A 24,166-nucleotide genomic window follows, 5' to 3' on the forward strand; every position below is an offset into this window, starting at 1 on the left:
CATGAGGTAGACATGGCCCTGGCAATTGCACTACTTGCTAGCTGCTCTCCATCCAGCTTTGTCAGCAAAGAAACCAAGCAGTGGAGGCTTCTTAACTGAATTAATCCTGTGTTTTCCATTGGGCCTGCCATTTTTTGTGACGTTCTAGCTTGGAATCTGGCTGTGGAGAGATGATTCAGTTTTGGCTTTGCCCTGGTTTTATTCTTTGCTGCTGATTTGGGCTCCAGTCCTGCAAGTCACCCCACATAGGGCAGACCCAGGCATTCACACAGCAGCTTGCAGGACTGGGTCCTTAGAGAGGAAATTTGTTTGTGTCTAGGTAGAAGAGACCAACTAAGTTATTGAGTTAACCTGTCACTGAACCTTGGCTGAGTGATTCTTACTCTGTACAATCCCTGCTTCCACAGTTGTGCAAACAACCATATTTGCTTTTATACTTGTATCATCCTTGCAAGATAGAAATCAGTTGATTAAGGAAGTGATAATTATAATTGATAAGCTTTGTTCTCACCTGCAATTAAAGGGGGAAATGATGAAAAAGACATTTATACTTCCGATCTCCAGCTTTTCAAAAGATGTAATGGTCTGTTTAGTTGTTCTCTTCTTTATGGATCCATGGCAATGATCACATTGTGAACTTTTCCTTTTACTAGTTGAGCCTTCTGCTATCTCTTTTCTCTGATCTAAATTGTACTTTGGGCTGAATTATTTTACTATCTCTTTGTCCAGTTCTTCTTTAGGTATCATCCTCATGCCCACTTATATAAACTTATCTCCAGTTCACTCTTTCTTTCTGTCAGCAGGAGAGGTCTTTTCCCCTGCCCCCTTCTTGGAGGAAATAAGCCATTTTAACTTAAGTAATTAATCTAGCATAGCTTATCTTTTCTGCACAGCAAACTTCTTTAATGCATGGCTAAAATTAATGACCTCTGAGTAAATATGCCATCCAGACATGCTCATCTATTGGCTTTGATGTTACTTTTGTATTCTTGTTCTAAAAACTGCCTTCTGCCAACATCTTCTTTAGCCAGACCATTTGTTCCAAGAGTCACGATAATCATACTGTAATTTATTTCCTCCTCCTTGGTCAATACAAAATGCAAAACTGGCTCAGCAGCTTGCTGAAGATCAACTTCTTGACTCAGAAGTTCAACAAAGTTTTTTAAGAACCCTAAGCTGAACAGAACAAATGTAAATTTGCATTAAGAAACTGAAAATAGAAGCTTATTTAGATATGAATTACCAAGGGAGGTAGATGAGTCACTCTTCTTAGAAGGGTTCAAGAAGAGGTCAGACAAAATGCTTGGACTCTCTTCAGTCTCCACAGGTTTAAGCAGGATGGATGGCTACATGGCAGCCTGAGGGAGCTCAGCTAGATCTATCACACACGGCTCCAAAAGGAACCATGATTCCTAGCACTGTCATGAGGTAGACATGGCCCTGGCAATTGCACTACTTGCTAGCTGCTCTCCATCCAGCTTTGTCAGCAAAGAAACCAAGCAGTGGGAGCTTCTTAACTGAATTAATCCTGTGTTTTCCATTGGGCCTGCCATTTTTTGTGACGTTCTAGCTTGGAATCTGGCTGTGGAGAGATGATTCAGTTTTGGCTTTGCCCTGGTTTTATTCTTTGCTGCTGATTTGGGCTCCAGTCCTGCAAGTCACCCCACATAGGGCAGACCCAGGCATTCACACAGCAGCTTGCAGGACTGGGTCCTTAGAGAGGAAATTTGTTTGTCAAGGTAGAAGAGACCAACTAAGTTATTGAGTTAACCTGTCACTGAACCTTGGCTGAGTGATTCTTACTCTGTACAAAAACAACAAGGAGTCTGGTGGCACCTTAAAGACTAACAGATTTATTTGGACATAAGCTTTCGTGGGTAAAAAAAACCTCACTTCTTCAGATGCATGAAGTGAAAGTTACAGATGCAAGCATTATATAATGACACATGAAGAGAAGAGAGTTACCTCACAAGAGGAGAACCAGTGTTGAAAGGGCCAATTTGATCAGGGTGGATGTAGTCCGCTCCCAATAATAGATGGGAGGTGTCAATTCCAGGACAGGCAAAGCTGCTTTTGTAATGATCCAGCCACTCCCAGTCCCTGTTCAAACCCAAATTAATGGGGTTAAATTTGCAAATGAATTTTAGTTCTGCTGTTTCTCTTTGAAGTTTGTTTCTGAAGTTTTTTTGTTCAAGAATAGTTACTTTTAAACCTGTTATAGAATGTCCAGGGAGGTTGAAGTGTTCACCTCCTGGCTTTTGTACATTACCATCCGTGATGTCTGATTTGTGTCCATTTATTCTTTTGCGTAAGGAGTGCCGGGTTTGGCCAATGTACATGGCAGAGGGGCATTGCTGGCACATGATGGCATTTATCACATTAGTAGACGTGCAGGCAAATGAGCCATTGCTACCCCCGATACTTACTCTGTACAATTCATCAAGGACTGGTCAGTCCCTGCTTCTACAACTGTGCACATAACCATATTTGTCTTTATACTTGTATCTTCCTTGAAAGATGGTAATCAGTTGATTAAGGAAGTGATCATCTATAAGTGACGCAAAACTCGCTTACAGGCTTGTTGAAGATCAACTCCTTGACTCAGAAGTTCAATGGAGTATTTTAAGAACTGTAAGCTGAACAGAACAAATGTAATTTTGCATTAAGAAACTGAAAAAAGAAGTTTATGTAAATATGAATTACCAAAGAAGATAGATGAGTCACTCTTCTTAGAAGCGTTCAAGAAGAGGTCAGACAAAATGCTTTGGGGAGACATAGCACAGGGGAAATCTTGCATCTTTCAAGGCAGCTGCACTACATCACAGAGTGGTTCTCATTCCTATCGTCTTTCTATCCCGTGTTTATTTTCACCATCCACTTCTGGTGAGGTTGCTGATGACTCTTCAGCAGTTGCTTTGTACTGTCTTGCTGTATTTAATCTCACAAGAACATAACATCACAAAACTGGAGCTCTCTAACCATTATCGTTTGTAGGCTAGTAATGCCTAAAGGTCACAACTGAGATGGAGGCCTCATTGTGGTAGGCACTACACAAACACACTGTAAGAGACAATCACTGCCCTAACGATCTTATTATCTAAATAGACAGGACAAAGAGTGGGGACAGGAAGGATTCTCATCCTCTTTTTTACAGAACTGAAAGGTAGAGAAGTTCAGTCCAGGTCACACACAAATTGAACCCAGTTCTCCTGAGTTCCAGTCCAGTGCCTTAGCCATAAAACTGTCCTATTCTCATCATTCTGTTTCCTATTGTTGGAACTCTGACACTATTGGCCAGGGCTATATTTCATTTGGTAACTTGTACTGGGATTTCTTGTGTTCTTGAATTGGTCTTTTTTTTAATCCTCTAAAATGGCTCCTGGAAGGGCAGTGTTAGTCCACCGTCAGCTTTAAAAGTTGCTTTCAAAACTGGCTCAGCTTTCTATTAGTGTAGAGGGAGCAATGCTGTTTCAATAAAACTAAAGCACCTCTGAGTTATTCTTGCCCAGTGGTCAGGATACTCTCTGTTAATTTGGCTGCTGTGCTTTTGTCATTACTTGTACATTTGTGTGGTGTTTGCTTCTATGCTCTTGGACTAAATAGATTCAAAGAGATTGGGTCCTTTTTGTAGTAAGAACATGAGTGTCATACCTACAAATATAGTTTCCTTATAAATACATGCTGATCGTTCACCCATGAGGTACTAGATCCTATCAAATTCCTAAGCAGTTGCAACTCTTACTGAAGTCAGGGTTGTGCCTGCTCGTGGTGGTGGTACTGCATTTGATCTTATGTTACTGTTCATTGGGTGTTCAGAGCAGACAGAGGAAGCAGGCAAAACATTTTATGATACTGTCTGTGTATTTAGGCACATGACTATCATTTAATATTAATTAATGCAGTCTTGTTGCAGCCACATTGCTCCCAGGATATTAGAGAGAGAGGGGGGATGGGTGAGGTAATATCTTTTCCTGGTGCAACTTCTGTTGGTGACAGAGACAAGCTTTTCAGCTCGCACAGAGCTCCTCATATCTGGGAAGTGTACTCAGGCCAGGTCTACACTATAGACCTATATCAGTATAATGCATTGCTCAAGAATGTGAAAAATCCACACTCCAAGTAACGTAATTATACTGACCTAACCCCCGTGTGGACAGCACTATGTCAATGAGAGAGCTTCTCCAATCGACATAGCTCCTGTCTCCTGGGGAGGTGGATTAACTATGCTGCCAGGCAAAGCTCTCCCATAAGTGTAGCAGCATCTTCACTAAAGTGCTACAGCAGCACAGCTGGAGCACTGCACATGAAGCCAAGCCTTCAGCGTGTCACAGATAAATACAAGGGGGAACAGAGTGTTTAGCATAAGTAGTTAGCACATATTTCAAGGGACCATTCAAGGTGAATGGTGAGGGCCATATAAGTTAATTACCTATAGACAGATAGACTTGTGTCTCAGCAAAACCTTGAGTGTTTTTTCTTAATCAAGCAATGCCTATTATTCACTATTATTGTTGATGTTTATTCTGAAGAGCATTGTGCCTCTACTCAATGAATGTACCTATAAACCTGACCTGTGCAGTCTAAATGGGTTTTATTAAAGTTGATGAAGATGCTAGAAGTACATTAAGGCTGCAAAATTCAGATTCCTGCTCTGTGAACTTATTTTTTGATAATTGTTATTTTTATTACAATTAGCAATATAGTATTTGAGTTGGGAGGAACTCTGATTTTCAGAATTACCCAGGGTTTGTATAAATCTACTATCATGGGTGCTGGAACTAGTGGGGTGATGGTGGCTTTCAACACCCCCATTATAAAAATAGTTCTAGCACTCTTGTTTACTGTTGGTGTGTAATCAATAACATTAGTGAAGGCGTGTGGTTAAAATATAACCACGTGTTTGCAGTGTGCCAGATGCAACAAGTGAAAGCAAAGGGACTTTTTAACCACTTGATGCAAGATTTTCTCACTTAAACCACAAATCTATACACAATACTCCACACTCCTCTGTAAGCTTATACCACCTGTGGTCATGATAACCAAAGCATGTGTGTCTTTATTTCTCTAACCATTGAATAACTATAGGACTACTAAATAAGTTGCATATAGTTGGCACTTTTGGTCTCCTCATTACTACTGTTTCTATTAAGTCAGGTTCATTTAGCACATTCTAGATTGTCCAAAAGTTTGGTTTTCTGCCAGTTTAAAGGAAAAAAATCTATCCCTACCTGAGGTGGACCTGCAATGGGATTTTGCACACCACAGGGATGTCATCCACAGAACTGGACCTGCTTATTGTAGGATTGGGGCCTACAATTTTATTCTTCATCCATTATGTATTTTCTCATCTTACATGGTTATATTGTGTGCTATAATATAAAATAATACCCTATAAACACTATTTTGTTATTGAACTTACTATTCAGACTCCTGTTCTATCACCACCGGCTTTCACCTACTCAGACTATAGTGCTCCATGCTTGGTTTTAATCTAAAGCTGAACTTTCCTGTAAACTCACACATTTTTGTTTGTTTAATAAAAGGCGGGGCAATGTAGTCTAGCGCTCTTGCTGGGCGCCTGGGCCTTACGAGCAGGAGTTTGGCCGGGTGTCTCTGTAAACCAGGAAGAGGGTTACTTTTAGGGTTACACGTGCCCACCGGGACTACTGCAACCGTAATTAGCAAGCAAATAACCGGACAAAGAAGCCGCAGGAGGCCTTGGGCCGCTCCCTCGCGGGCTGGGTCGTTTCCCTAAAGGGCTCGACGCTCTCGGAACCGGGTTTGTTCCGTACATGCCTGAGGCGGGTCAGTACTAGTGAGTGGCCGCGCCCGGCAAGCTGGGTGTGTCCCAGTCCCGTCCCCTCCTGCGGCTGGGCTGAGGGTGAGGGCTGCGGTAGCTGGTGCACCAGGAAGTACCGCAAGGCCCCCGCTTCTCTCAGCCGCCACAGGCCGGGGCGGGAGGGACCCGCGCTGGGCCCCGGGGCGCGGCTTGTGCCCGACCGCAGGGTTATTAGGCGAAGACCAGGAGCGGGCGCGCAGCAGCCTTCGCTGCAACAGCCCGGCCCGGGCGCCGCAGCCGCGTCACAGTTGGGGGCGGGAGCCCCTGAGCGCCCCGCTCCCCCCACACCGCTGGGGGTGTCCGAGCTGCCCGCGCGGGGTCCCTGGCTTTGCCAATGGGGCGCTGGGCCGAGCCTCCCCGGCTCCCGCTCCCCTATCCGGCCGCGGGCTCTGCGCGCCTCCTCCCTGCCGAGGGACACTGCTGGCCACCGCCCCGCCCAGCCCGTGGGTCGGCGCTCCGGGAAGAGGTGGGTCCCAGGCGCTGCACGCAGATCCCGGAGCCGCAGCTGGAGAGCAGTGACCCGCCCGGGCTCGGAGCAGGCGCACTGTGAGCAGAGCCCACCCGCTCCCTGCTCAACACCAGCGCCCCGACCTCGGCCATGCCGCGGCCCGGCGCCGCGCTGCTCCTCTGCCTGGTGCTGCTGAGCCTGCCCGAGCCCCCAGCTGCAGGTAGGTGCCGTGGGGCGCCCCAGGGCTGTGCGCAGGGGGCGCTGGCCTTTGTAGCCAGCGTGGCCGGCCAAGGCAAGGGGCGGGGGCTTGTTTTGCTGCAGAGACCCTGGTCGCCAGGAAACCAGGCCTTAGTAGCGATCTGCCTGGGGCGAGTCCTTGGCTGGGGGGCTCCAGCGCTGGGGTGAGAGAGCCCCTCGGGGAGGTTTCAGACAGTGGTTAGTAGGAAAGCCGCCGGGGACGCGTTTCCCTGCGCTTGGACAATGAAAAGCGATAGATGAAGCCAGCGATGTGTTACGGTGAGCAAAAGTCTCCTCCGATTTTCAGTTCACGACTAGGGACAATCGTTTGGCGGGAGGGCAGGGGGTTGTATGTTCTGGGGACATCACTCGCCTTTATTTTTATTTTCAAACTTAATGGCTGGCTTTAAAATGTTACTGTATTCCGTATACACTACGGGCAACTCTCTCCTCCCCATGACGTCTTGACAGTTGCTAATTTATAAAAATGCTACGTCTCTATACACAATGATGCACCGTGCTTGTACCTGGGGAATGGATTTTTGCTGCTCTAAAACCATGGTAGAGCCAGGCCTTCTGTGGTAGATAGGCGTTTCCCCTTTCTAAGTTTTATTGTTTTAAATGGCTAAGCTATGTATCTCTTTGGATTTCAACTTGTCTGTAAACATTTTACTAATTGAACTAAGTCAGTCTTACTTGTGATGTTATGTCACAGTGCAGCCGCCTGGTTATCCCAACATCGGGGCGGAAACCCCCCCTGCAAGTCTTGCCTTGCAGCAAGCTGTTCCAGTATCCTCACGGGAGGGGCTAGAAAGCTGAGGGGTGTATTCTGCCATGCTTCCCAGGTGTAATTTTGCTTTTATAAAAAATACTAACAGGCTAAATGTTGGATAGTTTTATGTCTCAAAATATATGTTTTGATATTCAAATTGATAGAAGAAATCAAAGAAATTTAAATACTGGAAAGAACTCATTGATCTGACATTTTGTGCGTTAGTGTAGCAATACTTGAATAATATGTAACAACATATGATGACTCAAATAAATGCAAAACAGATACACAAAGGGGCCATTTAAAATGGTGTTTGTCTTGCCTATGAAATTCATTGTTCTGTTTTATACTTAGCTGTGTTTGTCCTTGCTGTATTTCTCTGTTTTAGTGCTCTCTCGTTCTGTGGGGGGGGCCCCCCTCATCTGTTTCAATAATGGATGGCAGACTTATTTTGCATTTATTAATTTGGGATGTTTTAACCCAGTTGACTTGCAGTTGCATTCTTCACAATCTCAGACTGTAGTAAACAAAACCAGTAAAATATTCTTTGAAATTAGAGGCAGTTTTGTATAGTGATCATGTTCTTTGGATTTTTGGTTATTTTTTGTTTTATGTGTGAGTTATCAGATACTAAATCTGGATAATGATAATTAAGTGCCACAGAAATTGAGACCTGTTAGATGATTAAATTCAGTCATCTGAGCTGGGTATTTTCCTTTATAGTGTTCCATAGAACCAGTTCCATTTCGCAATAATTTGCCGTTCGGCATGTGCCCTTAGCTTGGTATGCAGTTGCAAAATTGTAGTTTAAAACAGGGGTGTGTGTGTGTGTGTGTGAGAGAGAGAGAGAGAGAGAGAGCGAGCAGTTAGATACATGAAGAATTGCTATTGAAACTTTGTTACAGTGTTTAAATGTGGATAAAGTCTAGGTCTGAGAGAACATAAGTGAAAAATGAAATTTGACTATGTTTAGGGTTGGAAGAATTTATCAGTAAACATCAAACACTGATTTCAGCATATAAACACAAACTGACAAAAAAAAATTTCCCTCAATAATAATTGAAATTTACGGATAGGCAATGTAGGGGGAATGCCGTTTGAGAAATTATTAAGGTTTGATTTGAGGATATTTACTTAGTATATTTTTGGTGTGATGTTGACAGTTTGTGTTTTTACAGTTTTAGTTTAACAGCTTCAACTTTTTGAATCTCAGTATCTGTCAATAAATAACTATTGTCTGACCCCATCTCTCTTAATTTTCTGCAATTATGAAAAGTTAACTTGATAAACATTTAAAAAAAGCTTTACCTCTCTATTATTGAAATTTTCAAAAAAAAAAAATTGAACTCTGCCTATGTTGCATAGATTTCTGACTTCTGAATTTCTATTTTGTGCCGCTGCCTAAATCTAACTGTACTCTGATATATTGCTTCTCAAAGGTGATTATTTTGCTTCATGATCAAGTTCATGATCTGTCTGATATAAAGATCTAGAATTAAACTGTTGTATTTTGATGGATTTGGTGCCAAGTGATAATGTTGGAGTACTTTCTTCAAACCTAAACTCAACCTTAACTATTACCCAAAAATCTTTTTTTACTCTTACATTCACTTATTCATATTTATCTTGTTGTATCTTTAGTGTTCTCAGTGGTGAACATGGGGAATTACTTTTGAGGGAAACAATAAATCTTTAATTGTATCTTGACTATGTCGGAAGTTTCTGAAGTCCAGAAACAAATAACTTTTTCCATCCTTTGTAAATACTCCTTTTTCTGAGAGAAAAGTTATTTTAAAATGACACTAAATGTGGGTCTGGCATATTACAAACATATAACAAGTCAAGGTTTCCTGTCTGCAGCATCTTGCAATCTAAATTAAGTTGAACTCTCTTCAGACATTCCCTTTTCAAGAAGAATTAAGTACTGGATGCTTGGACTTATATTTTAATAACCTTGTATTTGATTTTAAAAAGAAAATACTAAACACAAAATGGTCAATTCCATGGAAATGAAAAGGTTGTGATAATGAAGTACCGCAGATTTAAATGAAAACTATTTAAATTTAAAACAATTTAAATCTGTGTTTTAAAAATCAAATGATTTAAATCAAGACTTTTCACTTGATTTAAATCAGCTTTTCCATTTGTACTTCACTTATTTTCTAAAGAAAGATGCATTCTCATTGGTTGATATAACCATTACAACATGTTGATTTACAATTAAATAGTTTTTACATTTTTTTTGCTATCTAGTTAGAGCAGTGGTTTTCAAACTGCGGGTGTTTACCCAGTACTGGATCATGGAATGTAAGGCACTGGGTCATGGCTGCTCTGGTCAGCACCACCGACTGGGCCATTAAAAGTCCCGTTGGTGGTGCTGCCTGGGTAAGGCAGGCTAGTCCCTACCTGTTCTGACAGCATGCTGTATCCCAGAAGCGGCCAGTAGCAGGTCCGGCTCCTAGGCAAGGGAGTCAAAGGGTTCCATGTGCTGCCCCTGCCCCGAGCACCGGCTCCACACGATGGGAGGGGAGGGTGCTTGTGGGCGAGAGCCATGCAGAGCCACTCACGTACCTCTGTCTCGGAGCTGGACCTGCTGCTGACCTGTTCTTGGAAGCTTGCTTTATCACTGCCGCTCACTGGGAGCTGCCTGAGGTAACCCTGTGCCCTGCCCCTTTGAGCTTCCCCAAACCTGGAGCCCCTTCCTGCACCTGGACTCCTCATTCCTGGTCCCACCCCAGAGCCTGCACCCCCAGCCCAGAGCCCTGATCCCCTCCGATGCCCCAGCCCTGAGCTGCTCCCCCATCCCAAACCCCTCATCCCTAGCTCTGTTGGGTTGCAGATATCAACAATTTTCTTCAACTGGGTCTCAAGAAAAATGTTTGAAAACCACTGAGTTAGAGAATACCTTCCTATGTACATTTATTTAAGCAATTATATAACTTAATATTTTCAGATTCTTAATTGTACATTTTTAGTATGTTAGAAAATGGTGAATTATATATTGCTTATTTACTAGATAATTAACTTTTTGAGACAAATCATGAGCAATCTGTATTAGGATGGTAATTGGAATTTAATTAAACACAAAGCAATATATACAATTTTATTAAAATACTCCTAAATGTTTTGCATGCATAAACTTCAGTGTTTTTCCATGAGCAAGAGAGTAAGTTTTCATGATGGGTGGAGTCATAAATAATCATAATTTGATGACAGAGTCAGTCAGAGCTGAGGTAGGGAGAAGCTATAAAACAGGAGTATTAAACCACCCGGGTGTGGTCAGTGGATGGTCCTGATGAGATACATGATGGTGTTTCCTGGAGTCAGAGTCCAGGTCCCTATGAGAACTTTGCCAGTCTGTTGCACCTAGTAGCACAACCCCTGGCTCCCCCACAGGATCGAGGCCTTAATACAGTACATACATATCATGCCATATTTATAAAGCTTGACCTCAAAAATTAGATGTTTTCCCCCGATTCTTTATATGGAAAAGCAGCCTCTGTAACTCTAATTCACAGTGGTTTTTTAATAGAGACTCATGGATTCAGCATACTTAGTTTTTATTTAAATGTTGAGAGATTTGGGCCTTAATTTGTTGTACATTAAATTCAGATTTCATTTTAAATAGGTTTATTTTTTTTTAAAAAATTCGAATATAAAAATAAAAAATCCAATTTAAATATAAATTTTTTTTCTCTTCCTGCCCCCTCTCTTCCCCTGTGACAGAGGAAGCCAATCAAAAATCCTGGCAGGAAACTGCCTGAGTTTGCCTTTAAAAACAGACATTTTTAAAACTAAGATCAGAAAGGTTCCTGCATTGCTGCCTGGTCTGATCAGCCAGGGGTTCTGGGGGGTCCTTTCTCTGACTGGGACAGTCATGCTTGTGAATAATGGTGTTGCTTCATACCAGCAGCATGTGAACCTAATGCCAGGAAGAGGTGAACTAGTTTCCTTCCTCTTTTGTTACTTCAGTAACAGTGCAGAAAAAAATTAGAATGTGCATTTCACACCATCAGCATTTCTGAATTGGCACCTATCTAGTTAGAACTAGTTACCTCATATGGTTGGTTAAGTGAATTAACTGGCTATACAAGATACTCTGCCATGTACATCAGGCTACTTGAACAGCTAGGGCTCAGGGTATGGCTACACTTGGAAATGTGCAGCACTGGGAGTTACAGCTGTGTTCGTACAGCTGTGTTCGTACAGCTGTGTAGGGACAGCGCTGCAGTGTGGCCACATTTGCAGCATTTGCAGTGCTGTTGGGAGTGGTGTATTGTGGGCAGCTATCCCTCAGAGCACCTCGTCCCATTTTGGCGCTGTGGGTTGTGGGAAGGGGTCATTCCACTTCCTGTCCCAACACCCCGTGGTGCATCGCTTCACATCCAGCAGTTTGGTGCCATTGTGAGTCTGTAGCACGGTTTCTGTTAGAAATGGAGCCCGAGCTGCTGAGGACTTTGCTGATGAATGTCGCCAGCACATCACATTTGGCAGCTGAGCTATTCCTTCAGCTCCAAAGTGACAATGAGGAGTCTGACGATATCGATTCGCCTGACGTGCATGACACTAAATTGCTTGTGGCAATAACGGACGTGCTCAGCACTGTGGAACGCCGCCTTTGGGCTCGGGAAACAAGCACTGAGTGGTGGGATCACATCGTCCTGCAAGTCTGGGATGACAGCAGGGCTGCAGAACTTTCGGATGAGAAAAGCCACTTTCATGGGACTGTGTGCTGAGCTCGCCCCAACCCTGCGGCGCAAGGACACGAGATTGAGAGTTGCCCTCCCAGTGGAGAAGCGGGTGGCTATTGCAATCTGGAAGATGGCAACTCCAGACAGCTACTGATCGGTCGCGAACCAGTTGGAGTGGGAAAGTCGACCCTTGGAATAGTGTTGATGCAAAGTTTGCAGGGCCATTAATCGCATCCTGCTAAGAAGAACCGTGACTCTGGGGAACGTGCAGGACATTCTGCATGGCTTTGCACAAATGGGTTTCCCTAACTGTGGGGGGGCGATAGATGGGACGCATATTCCTATTCTGGCACCACCCTACCTGACATCCGAGTACATTAATCGGAAGGGGTATTTCTCTGTGGTTCTCCAAGCGCTTGTGGATCACTGTGGGCATTTCACTGACATTTACACAGGCTGGCTTGGAAAGGTGCATGATGCATACATCTTTCGGAACAGTGGCCTGTTCAGGAAGGTGCAGGCCGGGACTTTTTTCCCAGACCGGAAGATCCCAGTAGGGGGACGTCGAAATGCCCATTGTGATCCTTGGAGACCCCGCTTACCCGTTAATGTCATGGCTCATGAAACCATATACAGGGAAGCTTGACAGGAGCAAGGACCGGTTCAACTACAGGCTGAACCGGTGCAGAATGACTGTGGAGTGTGCTTTTGACTGTTTAAAAAGGCACTGGAGGTGTCTTTATGGGAAGCTAGACTTGGGGGAAAGCAGCATCCCCGCTGTTATATCCGCGTGCTGTACCCTCCATAATATTTTGTGAAGGGAAGGGTGAAACGTTCAGTGAGGAATGGACCTCTGAGGTTCAACACCTGGAGGCTGAATTTGCCCAGCCAGAGAGCAGGGCTACTAGAGAGGCCCAGCACAGGGCTTCAAGGATTAGGAATGCCTTAAGGGAGCAATTTGAGGCTGAAAGCCAACAGTAATGTTTGATGCCTTGCACAGGAGTGAAGTGCAGTGGTTGCAATGATTTGCAGTGCCTGTTTTTCCCTTGGGGTACAGTATGTTTCTCTTTCTGCAATAATAAAATTTTTAAAAGCCAAGATATCATTTATTAAAAATACAGTACATAAAAGGGCAGGGGGTAGGGTGCTGAACTGTACAGTCAGAGGTTTGAATATGTCCTGCCTGGAGTGCTGTGCAATGCCTGCTGCACTTCAGGATTAATATGCTGCATGGTGATGGGGGTTGAGTGCATAGGGTAAGGGTTGTAGTTCTCAGGGCTGGTAGGTGAACGTACAGGTGTTGGGGCAGCTGGTGGTGGTAAGAACCAGGATGCTGGAGAAGGGGTTTTGAGCAAACAGTGGGGCACAAGGAAGAGAGCTTTGGGATGGGGGGCGGGTTAACACGCTAGTGATCTGCCTGCATGGCTACCAGTGACTGCATACAGTCCATTTGGCGTGCCAGGAGGCTTATCAGCTGCTTTGTGCTTTTCTTGGTAGCCAATTCCTTTCTCCTGCTTTTGTGTTCCCTCCACTGATGCATTTTCTCTCCCCAGTCCTGCAGCCTCTTATTCTCTCTGGCATACTGATTCATAACTGCTTTTCACTAAATCTTCTTTGTTTTTCCTTGTTTCCTCCTCAAGTTCTGTAGGCCTTTCATCAGTCCATGTGATAGGGCCGGAGGATTCAAGGACACTTAAAAAAAACAGAAATGGAAACATTTATTACAGAGGCTGCATTGTTTATAAAGACAGTGAAGGACTTTGTAGACTATTTATAGCATCATTTACACATAGCAAACATAGCACAGAGAGGCCACAGCAGCGAAGACATGGTGAGTAATGGGGAATGAGTGATTAATGAATCCCATGTTTCTGCCGCACTCACCTGGGAAGGGGAGCTGCTTGAGTCAGGGCTCACTGGGGTTTCTGTGCATTGGGGAAAGTGCACTAAACAGTATCCCTACATTTTCCACAGGATTTTTATCCTTCCAGATATATCCCTGCTCGGGTCACTGGGAAGAGAGAGCGGGAGGGTCTTCTACAGCAATGTGGATTCCACCCTGGTCCCTGTGCAGCTTGCCAATGTGCAGCAATGGTCCCCCCACCCCTCACAGCACAGTGGGCACCCCGCAGATGCGTTTAGCCTGACTGGGACAAGGACTACGGTGGCTCTCCCTATAACTTGCACAAGCACATTGCCCACGCTCTGGCAGAAACTTTTTGAAGAGATTACAGAGGCCGATTACTGCGACGTGATAGACCAAATCAATGGGCTGTTCCACATCTAGGCATGCATGCATGGCAGCCATAACCCCCCCTCCTCTCCCAAAACATTTCCATCCTTAAAATAAAAACTGCTTACTGGGAACTGCTCCTCTGCTTCTTCTTCACCAACAAGTTCCAGCTGCTGCGACTGGCTAGCTTCCTCCTGGCTTGAGAAGAGCTCCTGGCTGCATGCCTCCTCCTGGGACTCCGGGGTGTCTCCCACCACCTCAGTAGCCTCACTCTCGGGTTTCCTCTACAGCCTCCCCCTCCTCTCCCTGCTCCGAACTGTCCGTCGTGGTCCTCGAATTGGCAGTGGGGTCACACCCAAGTATCAACGTCCAGCTCGTTGTAAAAACGGCAGGTCATGGGGCAGCGGCGGGGCGGTTTCCCTCACGGGGCTTTGCAGTAGGCACTCTGCAGCTCCTTTACTTTAACCCTGCACTGCAGCACGTCCGTTCATGGCCCCTTTGCAGCATGGATTTTGATATCTGCCCATAGGTATCATAATTTCTACGGCTGGAGCGCAGCTGTGACTGCACAGCTTCCTCACCCCAAACACTGATGAGGTCCTGCAGCTCGCCAATTTGCTCCATGCTGGGGCTCATTTGGGGCGTGGAGGCATGGTCAGTGATTGATTGATTGCACTCCCACACCTGGCTGAGCAAACAGGAAGGGGATTTTTTAAAATTCCCGGGGCATTTAAAGCGTGGGTCACCTGAGTCCAGGGCAGTGGAGTGTGAAACAATGAGGCAGAGTGGCCGAAAAGGTATGCTGGGATACCTCCTTAATACCCTGGAGGCCAATAACAGCGCTTTTGGTGGCCACACTTGATGAGCAGTGCTGCATCACCAGCGCTGGAATCGCTACACCCCAAGCAGACCAGGTATACAGCCAGCACTGCAGCCAGGGAGTTGCAGCACTGGCTGTGCTTTGCAAGTGTGGACACAGAGTGAGTTGCAGCGCTGTAACCCCATCACCAGCGCTGCAACTCTCCAGCGTAGCCAAGCTCTCACTATTATTCAGGAGTTTGCATGATACCATGATTCAAGAAAAGTTTCCTCTTTATATTTACGCAAAGGATTCTCAGCAACCTTAGAAATAGACACTCAATAGCAAATGTAACTATGCTGTGAACACCATTTAAAACTTACTTTTCACTGATCTTATGACAGCCAGCCCTGCCATGGATGGCGAGTTCATATTGTGCATGATTCCCCAGAGTCACAATTGCTAACTTTCACGTGGTAAATAAGCCAAAAATCAAGCTAATCCCATTTCAGAGCAAGACCAAAACAAGCCAATCCTTAAAAACCCCAACACTCTGTGACTAGATATGTCCCCCGTCCCCCTCCCCGGCATGCTGTTTGGGACTGTGATGGGCCTGCTGTGCACTCCACATCTTCCCCACCACCTTTGCCTCCCCCTTACCCCCCTGCTTGCCAGACGCCGATTTAAAAAAAGAAGCAACAAGCTACAAGCCAAAAACTAACCAATAAGCAGTTCACAAGCCAATTAAGCCACAAACAAGCTCAATTTCTGCATTTTTTTCATGGGTTTGGCATGTCTGCCCAGAGTATGCTATATTGGTAACATCAAGTGAACTGCAGTCAGATCAAAGATGTTTTCCCCCTGTATTGTCCAGTTTTGCAAATTTAAAATGACAACATCACAAAACCAGGAAATGTAGTAAAAATTTTTACATATCAGAGGCCCTATAGGCAAGTTCTGTGGTTAATATCACCAGGAAAAACCAGGTGGTATTGCAGTGAGACTGGGCACTAAGGAATTATTATTTATTTTAAAGAAGGGCTTCTTACACTCGTATGCTTAAAGTTCTTGACTAATGGGACCATTTGGCATGTTACACAAAGTTATTGGAACTTAATTAAAACTGGATGGGAATTGTTTTACAACACATTTTGTACTGGTTGTATTGTACTTCCTAGTGTCTTCAAAGTGCCGTGGAAAAATGCTAATTGTTAGCAAGCCTAATAGGTTTTTATAACTATTTTTTCTCCCTCAATAACTATCCCTTAGTTCCTTTTGACTTGATTTGAAGTTCTTAAGCTGCATTTCTGGTCCTCAGAGCCAAAACAGCAGTAAACTACCCAGAGGAAAAAAATCCATTCTGATGAAACTAGGCCTTATACAGTGCTTTTTATTTCTGTGCAGAGGCTGGGCTTAGCATGGGCTCTGTAATATATCTAGGTTTATATCTGTTTTAATAATAAGAAAAATCATATGAACTTGAATGAAAAATGGATATTTTTGAAAAAAAATCACAACACTTTCATAACACAAGGCTGCCAGTCCTGTCTTAACTTTCCCTAGCTTAACTTGCCCATATATTGTTTTCTATCTAAGGGCTAGTCTACACTGAAAATTTACATTGGCTTAGCTACTTCACATGGGGGTCTGAAAAATCCACACCACGGAGAAATATAATTAAACCAACGTAGCCTCCCAGTGTAGAGAGCGCTAGAAGAAGGTCTTCACTTAAAATGCTGCAGCAGCACTGCTTTATTTCTTCAGTGAAGACTATCTGTGCTGATGGAGAGCTTCTCCCAGCATAGGTACTGCACCTCCCTGAGAGGCAGTAGCTACATCAATGAGAGAATTTTCCCATCAACCTAGCATGTCTACACTAGGAGTTCAGTTGGCTTAACTGCATTGCTCAGGGGTGTGGGTATTTCACACCACTGAGTGACATAGTTATGCCAACTTAATTTCCTGGTCTAGACCTGGCCAAGGTCAATGGAAGAATTCTCCCATCAACATAGCTGCCACATCTCAAGGAGGTGCATTGACTATAGCAACAGGAGAACCCATCCTGTAGCTGTAGTGAGTATCTACACTGAAGTGCTACATTGAATCAGCTGCAGTGCTGCAAGAGTGCTGCTGTGATGTTTTAAGTGTAGACGCAGTCTAAGTGATTATATGAATGTGAGATGAATAATTTGCATAGAATTTCTTTATCCCAGAAGACCCCAAACTCATTTTCCAATTTTGATGAGCTACCTCCGGAGCCACTTCTAGAGTGGTACGCAGCTTATATAGTGTTGCCCGCATGTAGTAAAATACAAGTTGAAAACAGGAAGTGAATAATAACACATCTAACTGGAACTTTAGAAGAAGTATATGTAGGCACAACATAAACTACCTTATGGGAACTGGCTTAATGTACAGGGTGTTATGCAATCATATGGGATTTTCAATAGTTACCTTGGTTTAAAATACACATCCTCACAAAAATAATGCTCTTTAGTATATTGTCATTAGAAAGGTTATGGCAGGATATGATTACCCAAAATAAAACAAGTTATCTCTCCTGGATCAATATTAAATATTTATTGAAAATGATTTTTGAAATAAAATAGAAATGAATACAGCTCTGAAATTGTCAAATACATATTAGGCATATTAGCCACAAGCATGATTAAACAATTAGAAAACATGATTTATATAATGACAGACTTAAGAGCTCAGTCTATTAAGTCTAATGAAGATGAGGTGAAGGGATGAATTGATTACAATCTAGAAGCACCAATGTGGGAAACAAATATTTAATAATGGGCTCTTCAATCCAGATGAGAAAGGTATAACAGAGGGTCTGGAAGTAAAAGCTAGATAAATTCAGACTGGAAATAAGGCAGACATTTTTGGCAGTGTGGGTAATTAACCATTGAATAATTTACCAAGGGTTGTGGTGGATTCTCCATCCCTGACTATTTTTCAGTCAAAACTGGATGTTTTTCTAAAAGATACGTTCTAGGAATTATTTGGGGAATTTATTGATTTCCTTATGGTTCTTCTGTGGCATTCATTAAGTGCTTTACAAAGATAAATTAAGTTATTTGCGCAATACTGCTGTGAGGTGAGAGGAGGTATTATCTCCAGTTTACAGATGGGAACTGAGAGAGAGTTTAAGATGAAAATTATGCATTAATTTTAGGTGCCCAATTTGAGATGCCTAGCACCTGATTTGTTTCCAGAGTACTTAGCATCCAAAGCACTTCACCCATTGACTTCGGTTTGCAGCTGTGAGTGCTCAGCACTTTTCATATCAGACCCTAGTCTCAAGTTAGGCATCCAGAAAATGAGGAGCACACAATTAGTGACCACCTGTGAAAAGTTTAGATGAAGTGACTTGCTCAGCATCGCTCAGGAACTCAGAGGCAGGGACAGAATCCTGTTCTCCTGAGCAGCATTCAACTGCTTTAACCATGAAACTGCCCTTTCTCTTCCTCCCAATCTCCTCCTCATTTATCACACTTTCAACTTCTTCAGCAAGTGAGGCAGGGGTCCTACAGATAATAGCCACCTTCACTACACAACCCTTGTTCATCCATCTATCTTGTGCACTGAATGAGGGTGATCTGCCTGGTGCATGGGCGCTGACTGAGGCAGGGTCCTTTGGAAAATGTGATCATATAATTAAATACTGTATTGTAAATACACAAGGGGTTGACTAAAGGTTGCACAAGCAACCTTATGTCTGCCGTTTCCTAACTTTTGAATGCTTGAGTTCACAATGTTAATGTTCTTTTAATGTTAGGGTGGTGGTGATTTTTTCTTTCATGTAATATCCCAGTTTTTTTTGTTTTTTTTAAAAAGCAAACTGAAAAAAAACAAATTAAGCTCGTGGAATAAATTGCGTTGGGAGATTCCACAATCTCCATAATTGGAGATTTTTAAAAGCAGGTTGGACAAACACCTGTCAGGAATGGTCTAGATGATATTTAGTCCTGCCATGAGTGCAGGGGACTGGACTAGATGACTTCTTGAGGTCCCTTCCAGTCCTGTGATTCTGTGATTTTTAGCTCCAGAACTCTAATAGGTCTCTGCTGACCATGTGGACACTGAGATGGTTCAAAGGGTTGTAATTTAGCTAAATTTGGGCATTTTCCCACGAGAATAGCAAAAGGACATCCCCTGTCAAATTTCAAGTTTCCCTGCTCCAGAGCATGGAAAAACTTGAGCTTCTCAGTAAAATGGCTGCATGATTTTTTCCTAATCTTGTTTTTGAAAATGGCTGAACCATTTTGCCTGAAACTTTTCAACAGATTCGGCCTGACCCAGACACCCAGCATGGAAAATGTCAGCCCAAACAATTAAAGTTTAGCAAAGTTATAAACAACTGGTTCAGGGTTCTATAACTGGAAGTGTTGGGTAACCTGTGTATCAGAGTGGTGCTGTCAGTTAAATCACTTTATTTTTACTATAGGTGAATTTTTTTCCCCCTATAGTTTCCTCTCCCATAGCCGTCCTTCAGGATTTTGGATTTTTTGCAAACTGTAGCTTGTATCTAGTATTAGGCAATAGTGCAGAAAACAATAATCGTGGGTAATAGAGATGTAAGGGCATTGGTGCATAGTACACTTGGAAACAGAGGGTAGGGAGGTCTCTTGTTCTACAGCAGTTGGGAGAAAGGGGCAAGTTTGTGGCAAAGCTATATAAATACATGGCCCTGAATTTTGGAGATGAGGAAAGGTGATTTCAAATCTGTAGTTACTCTGTGTTGAAAGTTTTTTATTTACTGTTTTGATGTTTTTTTCTCTCTCAATTTTAGAATCTCCGCTCCAGTTACCCACACCACAGAATGTGACAATTTACTCATATAATTATCAGAATTTATTGACATGGGCTCCTGTTAAAGTGGACAATGGCTCAGTGTTATATACGGTCCAGTATAATACGTAAGTAAATCGTTGCAGTACACTAAATTGGTTTCATTCTAATAGAAAAGTATAAGCTTATGTACAAAATGAGGTTTTTAATAAAAAGGTTTTCAGGTACTTGTGAAAGTAATAGGGAAAGCAAAGTTCTTGGACTGAATTATTTCCACTAAACAAGGAAAAGACTGAAATCCTTCCTTTTTCCCAATTTTTTTTCACTCTTGTTCCAAACCAGCTTTGTTAATATTCTTATTTAATTCCATTGTTATTTATACTCAGGACATTCTTATTTTAAATATCAGAATAGATAATAAGGCAGAAAATATCATATTGCCTCTATATAAATCCATGATATGCTCACATCTTGAATACTGTGTGCAGCTGTGGTCGCCCCATTTCAAAAAATATATATTGGAATTGGAAAAGGTACAGAAAGGGGCAACAAAATTGTTAGGGGTATGGAACAACTGCCATATGAGGAGAGATTAAGACGACTGACTTTTCAGCTTGGAAAAGAGGCAATTAAGGGGGATATGATAGAGGTCTATAAAATCATGACTGGTGTGGAGAAAGTAATATAGGACATGTATTTTAAGCACCTTCACTTAGACAAGACTAGGGTCACCAAGTAAATTAAATAGGCAGCAGGTTTAAAACACAAAAGGAAGTATTTCTTCATACATGCAGTCAACCTGTGGAACTTTGTCGGAGGATGTTGTGAAGGCCAAAACTAGAACAGGGTTAAAAAAGGAACTAGATAATTCATGGAGGATAGGTCTATCAATGGTATTAGCCAGGATGGGCAGGAATGGGTGATGGGTTGGATCACGCAGTAATTACTGTTCTGTTCATTCCCATCTAGCCCAGTATCCTGTCTTCCGACAGTAAGCCAATGCCAGGTGCCCCATAGGGCATGAACAGAACAGGTACATATAACTGATCATCCCCTGTCGCCAATTCCCAGTTTCTGGCAAACACGGCTAGGATACATCCCTGGTCATCTTGCTAATAGCCATTGATGGACCTATCCTCCATGAATTTATCTGTGGGAGGGAGAGATAGCTCAGTGGTTTGAACATTGGCCTCTAAACACGGTTTGTGAGTTCAATCCTTGAGGGGGCCACTAGGGATCTGGGGCAAAAATTGGTCCTGCTAGTGAAGGCAGGGGGCTGGACTCAATGACCTTTCAGTCTCTCCAGTTTCAGAGATTGGTATATCTCCAATTATTTATTTACTTATTTATTTTATTTTTTCTTTTTTTTAACCCTGGTCTAGTTTTGGCCTTCACAAACTCGCCAACAAAGTTCACAGGTTGACTGCGTTGTATGAAAATACTTCTTTTGTTTGTTTTAAATCTTCTGCCTATTAATTTTACTTGGTGACCTTGAGTCTTGCCCACAGCTCAGGGTTTAACTGATTGCCATATTTGGGGTCGGGAAGGAATTTTCCTCCAAGGAAGATGGCAGAGGCCTGGAGGTTTTTCGCCTTCTCTGCAGCATGGGGCACGAGTCACTTGCTGGAGGCTTCTCTGAACTTGAGGTTTTAAACTACAATTTAGGACTTCAATAGCTCAGACATAGGTTAGGGGTTTGTTACAGGAGTGGGTGGATGAGATTCTGGGCCTGCATTGTGAGAGGTCAGACTAGATGATCGTAATGGTCCTTCTGACCTTAAGTCTATGAATCTACTGAGAAGGAGTAAATAACACTTCCTTATTTACTTTCTCCACACCAGTCATGATTTTTATAGACCTCTATCATATTCCCCCTTAGTCATCTCTTTTCCAAGCTGAAAAATCAGTGTTATTAATCTCTCCTCATATGGAAGCCATTTCATACCCCTAATAATTTTTGTTGCCCTTTTCTGTTCCTTTTCCAATTCCAATATATCTTTTTTGAGATGGGGCAACCACATCTGCATGGAGTATTCAAGATCTGGGCGTACCATGGATTTATATAGAGGCAATATGATATTTTCTGTCTTCTTATCTGTTCTTTTCTTAATGTTTCCCAACATTCTTTGTTTTTTTTGTTTTTTTGACTGCTGCTGCACATTGAGTGGATGTTTTCAGAGAACTATTCACAATGACTCCAAGCTCTTTCTTGAGTGGTAACAGCTGATTTGGACTCGATCATTTTATATGTATAGTTGGGATTATGTTTGCCAATGTGCCTTACTTTGCATTTATCAGCATTGAATTTCATCTGCCATTTTGTTGGCTTGTCAGCCAGTTTTGAGGGATCCTTTTGTAGCTGTTCACAGTCTGCTTGGGACTTAACTATCCTGAGTAGTTTTGTATCGTCAGCAAATTTTGCCACCTCGCTGTTTACCCCTTTTTCCAGATCATGTGTGAATATGTTGATTTAGGACCAGTTCCAGTACAGATGCCTGAGGGACTCCACCATTTACCTCTCTCCAGTCTGAAAACTAACGCTTTATCCCTACCCTTTGTTTCCTATCTTTTAACAGTTAGTGATCCCATAACAGTTTGCCCAGTACTGAAGTCAGGCTTAGCAGTCTGTAATAGTTGAAGGCATTCAGCCTCTGGGCTTACAGAATGTCCCCTGCCTATATCATTAAATTTTTAATTGGCTACATTTTGAGGAGCGTTTCAGATGCTTTGAGAGAAGGCATTGCATGGTTATAGAGTAAAACTGCTTGAAAGTTGTACTTTTATATCAAATGTTGATTCTTTAGAAACTGGCTAGGTGTAAAGAAAGAGAACTCTCTCTGAAATATCAATCAGTTGTGCTAGATGCAGCAGTGAGGCAATTCCACTGATTTGTTCTTTCATCATTTTATATTGCAGACTGGCCTGTGACTGGTGGGAAGAAATTAACTGCACAAACATTACGAAGACTGAATGCAATTTCACAGATCCAGATATCAAAAGGTTTTGGACAATTACTTTACGTGTTAGAGCTGAGCTAGGACAAGTGAAATCTGACTGGGTGGAAACAAATAAATTTGTAGCAGACAAAAACAGTAAGTCTTTTATGATCTCAGCCTCTCACCCCCTTACAGAAAATATTTCTGGTAATTGTTGTCTTCGTTTTTCTTCACTTTGTATAATATATGAGAGGACTCAAAAGAGAGGTGATGGAACCTGCTGTGTTAGGAATCTATTTTTAAAATCTATTTCAGTTTATATTGCTATGCCAGTGGTATAGATACAGAGACCTAGTAGAAACTGGTATCTGTCAACTTTTCTGTAATGATATTAAAACAAGTTTCTCATCTACACTTAGCAACTGAGCTCTTTTCAGCACCAGTTGATGGGGGAATCTGTTGATTACAACTAATTTTCCTAGATTGAACAGAGCCCAGGAGAGCAATAACTTAACTTTCTTATTTTCCTGTAGATTTCAGGCTTTTCTGTGCACCTAATTTTGTGATAACTCCTAAACACATTTTAGCACCGAACACACACCATTTCAAAAGTACCTACATTATGCCCTAGTTCTGTAGTATAAAGGGGTCGGGGATATACAGGGAGTACTAATACAATATACTCCCATTTATCGAAAACCCTATTAGCTGAACTTCCACGTTATCTGAATCCCTTTCTTGTCCCCCAGCATGAGATACCTGACCTCTGCAGCCTGTAGCTCATGCTAGGGGACAAGGCAGAGGTTTAGATAATAGAGCAGACATCCCCAGCCAGGGCTCTGAGGAGGAAGATGAGCCCCTGGCCATGGCTCCACATAAAATCAGTGTCCCATGTGCTATTCAGATAACGAGGAGTATACCATACTGGCAAAATACAGGTTAATTTGGTGGCTTTGTGAACACATTTAATGTTAATTTTTAGAAGTATCCACGAGTTTCCTTGTTATGGTTGGTTTCTGGGCTAGGAGGAGATTCAATTCATAGAATATCAGGGTTGAAGGGACCTCAGGTCATCTAGTCCAACCCCCTGCTTAAAGCAGGACCAATCCTCAGACAGATTTTTGCCCCAGATCCCTAAATGGCCCCCTCAAGGATTGAACTCACAACCCTGGGTTTAGCAGGCCAGTGCTCAAACTACTGAGCTATGCCTCCCCTTATTGTGGGTTTCCTTTGTTCAAAAGTTAAGTTTGAAATAATATTTAGAGCAAAAGAGATTCATTCATTATTCCTCCTTATTTCCCAACCTGGGGAATGGATCCTGTGGGTGGGGGCATCCGGCTAGCTCAAAGGGAGCGCAAGGCAGAGGGGAGGGACTGCACGATTCCACACCTACCCTTTCCCAGCTGTTGTG

General features: G+C 42.9%; 1 protein-coding gene across 1 annotated transcript in view; it reads left to right on the top strand.

Annotated features, from left to right (window-relative positions):
* The first annotated feature begins 6,070 nt into the window (after positions 1-6,070).
* Positions 6,071-24,166, top strand: part of IFNGR2 (interferon gamma receptor 2) — a 40,149-nt gene continuing 22,053 nt past the window's right edge. The window contains 5 exon segments of the mRNA XM_032789095.2: positions 6,071-6,507; positions 19,821-19,947; positions 20,789-20,816; positions 20,818-20,852; positions 22,736-22,911. Coding sequence (XP_032644986.1) covers positions 6,438-6,507; positions 19,821-19,947; positions 20,789-20,816; positions 20,818-20,852; positions 22,736-22,911 — 436 coding nt within the window. The 5' untranslated portion in view covers positions 6,071-6,437.

The sequence above is a fragment of the Chelonoidis abingdonii genome, chromosome 1 (genome assembly GCF_003597395.2).
Source record: "Chelonoidis abingdonii isolate Lonesome George chromosome 1, CheloAbing_2.0, whole genome shotgun sequence".
NCBI lineage: Eukaryota > Metazoa > Chordata > Testudines > Testudinidae > Chelonoidis > Chelonoidis abingdonii.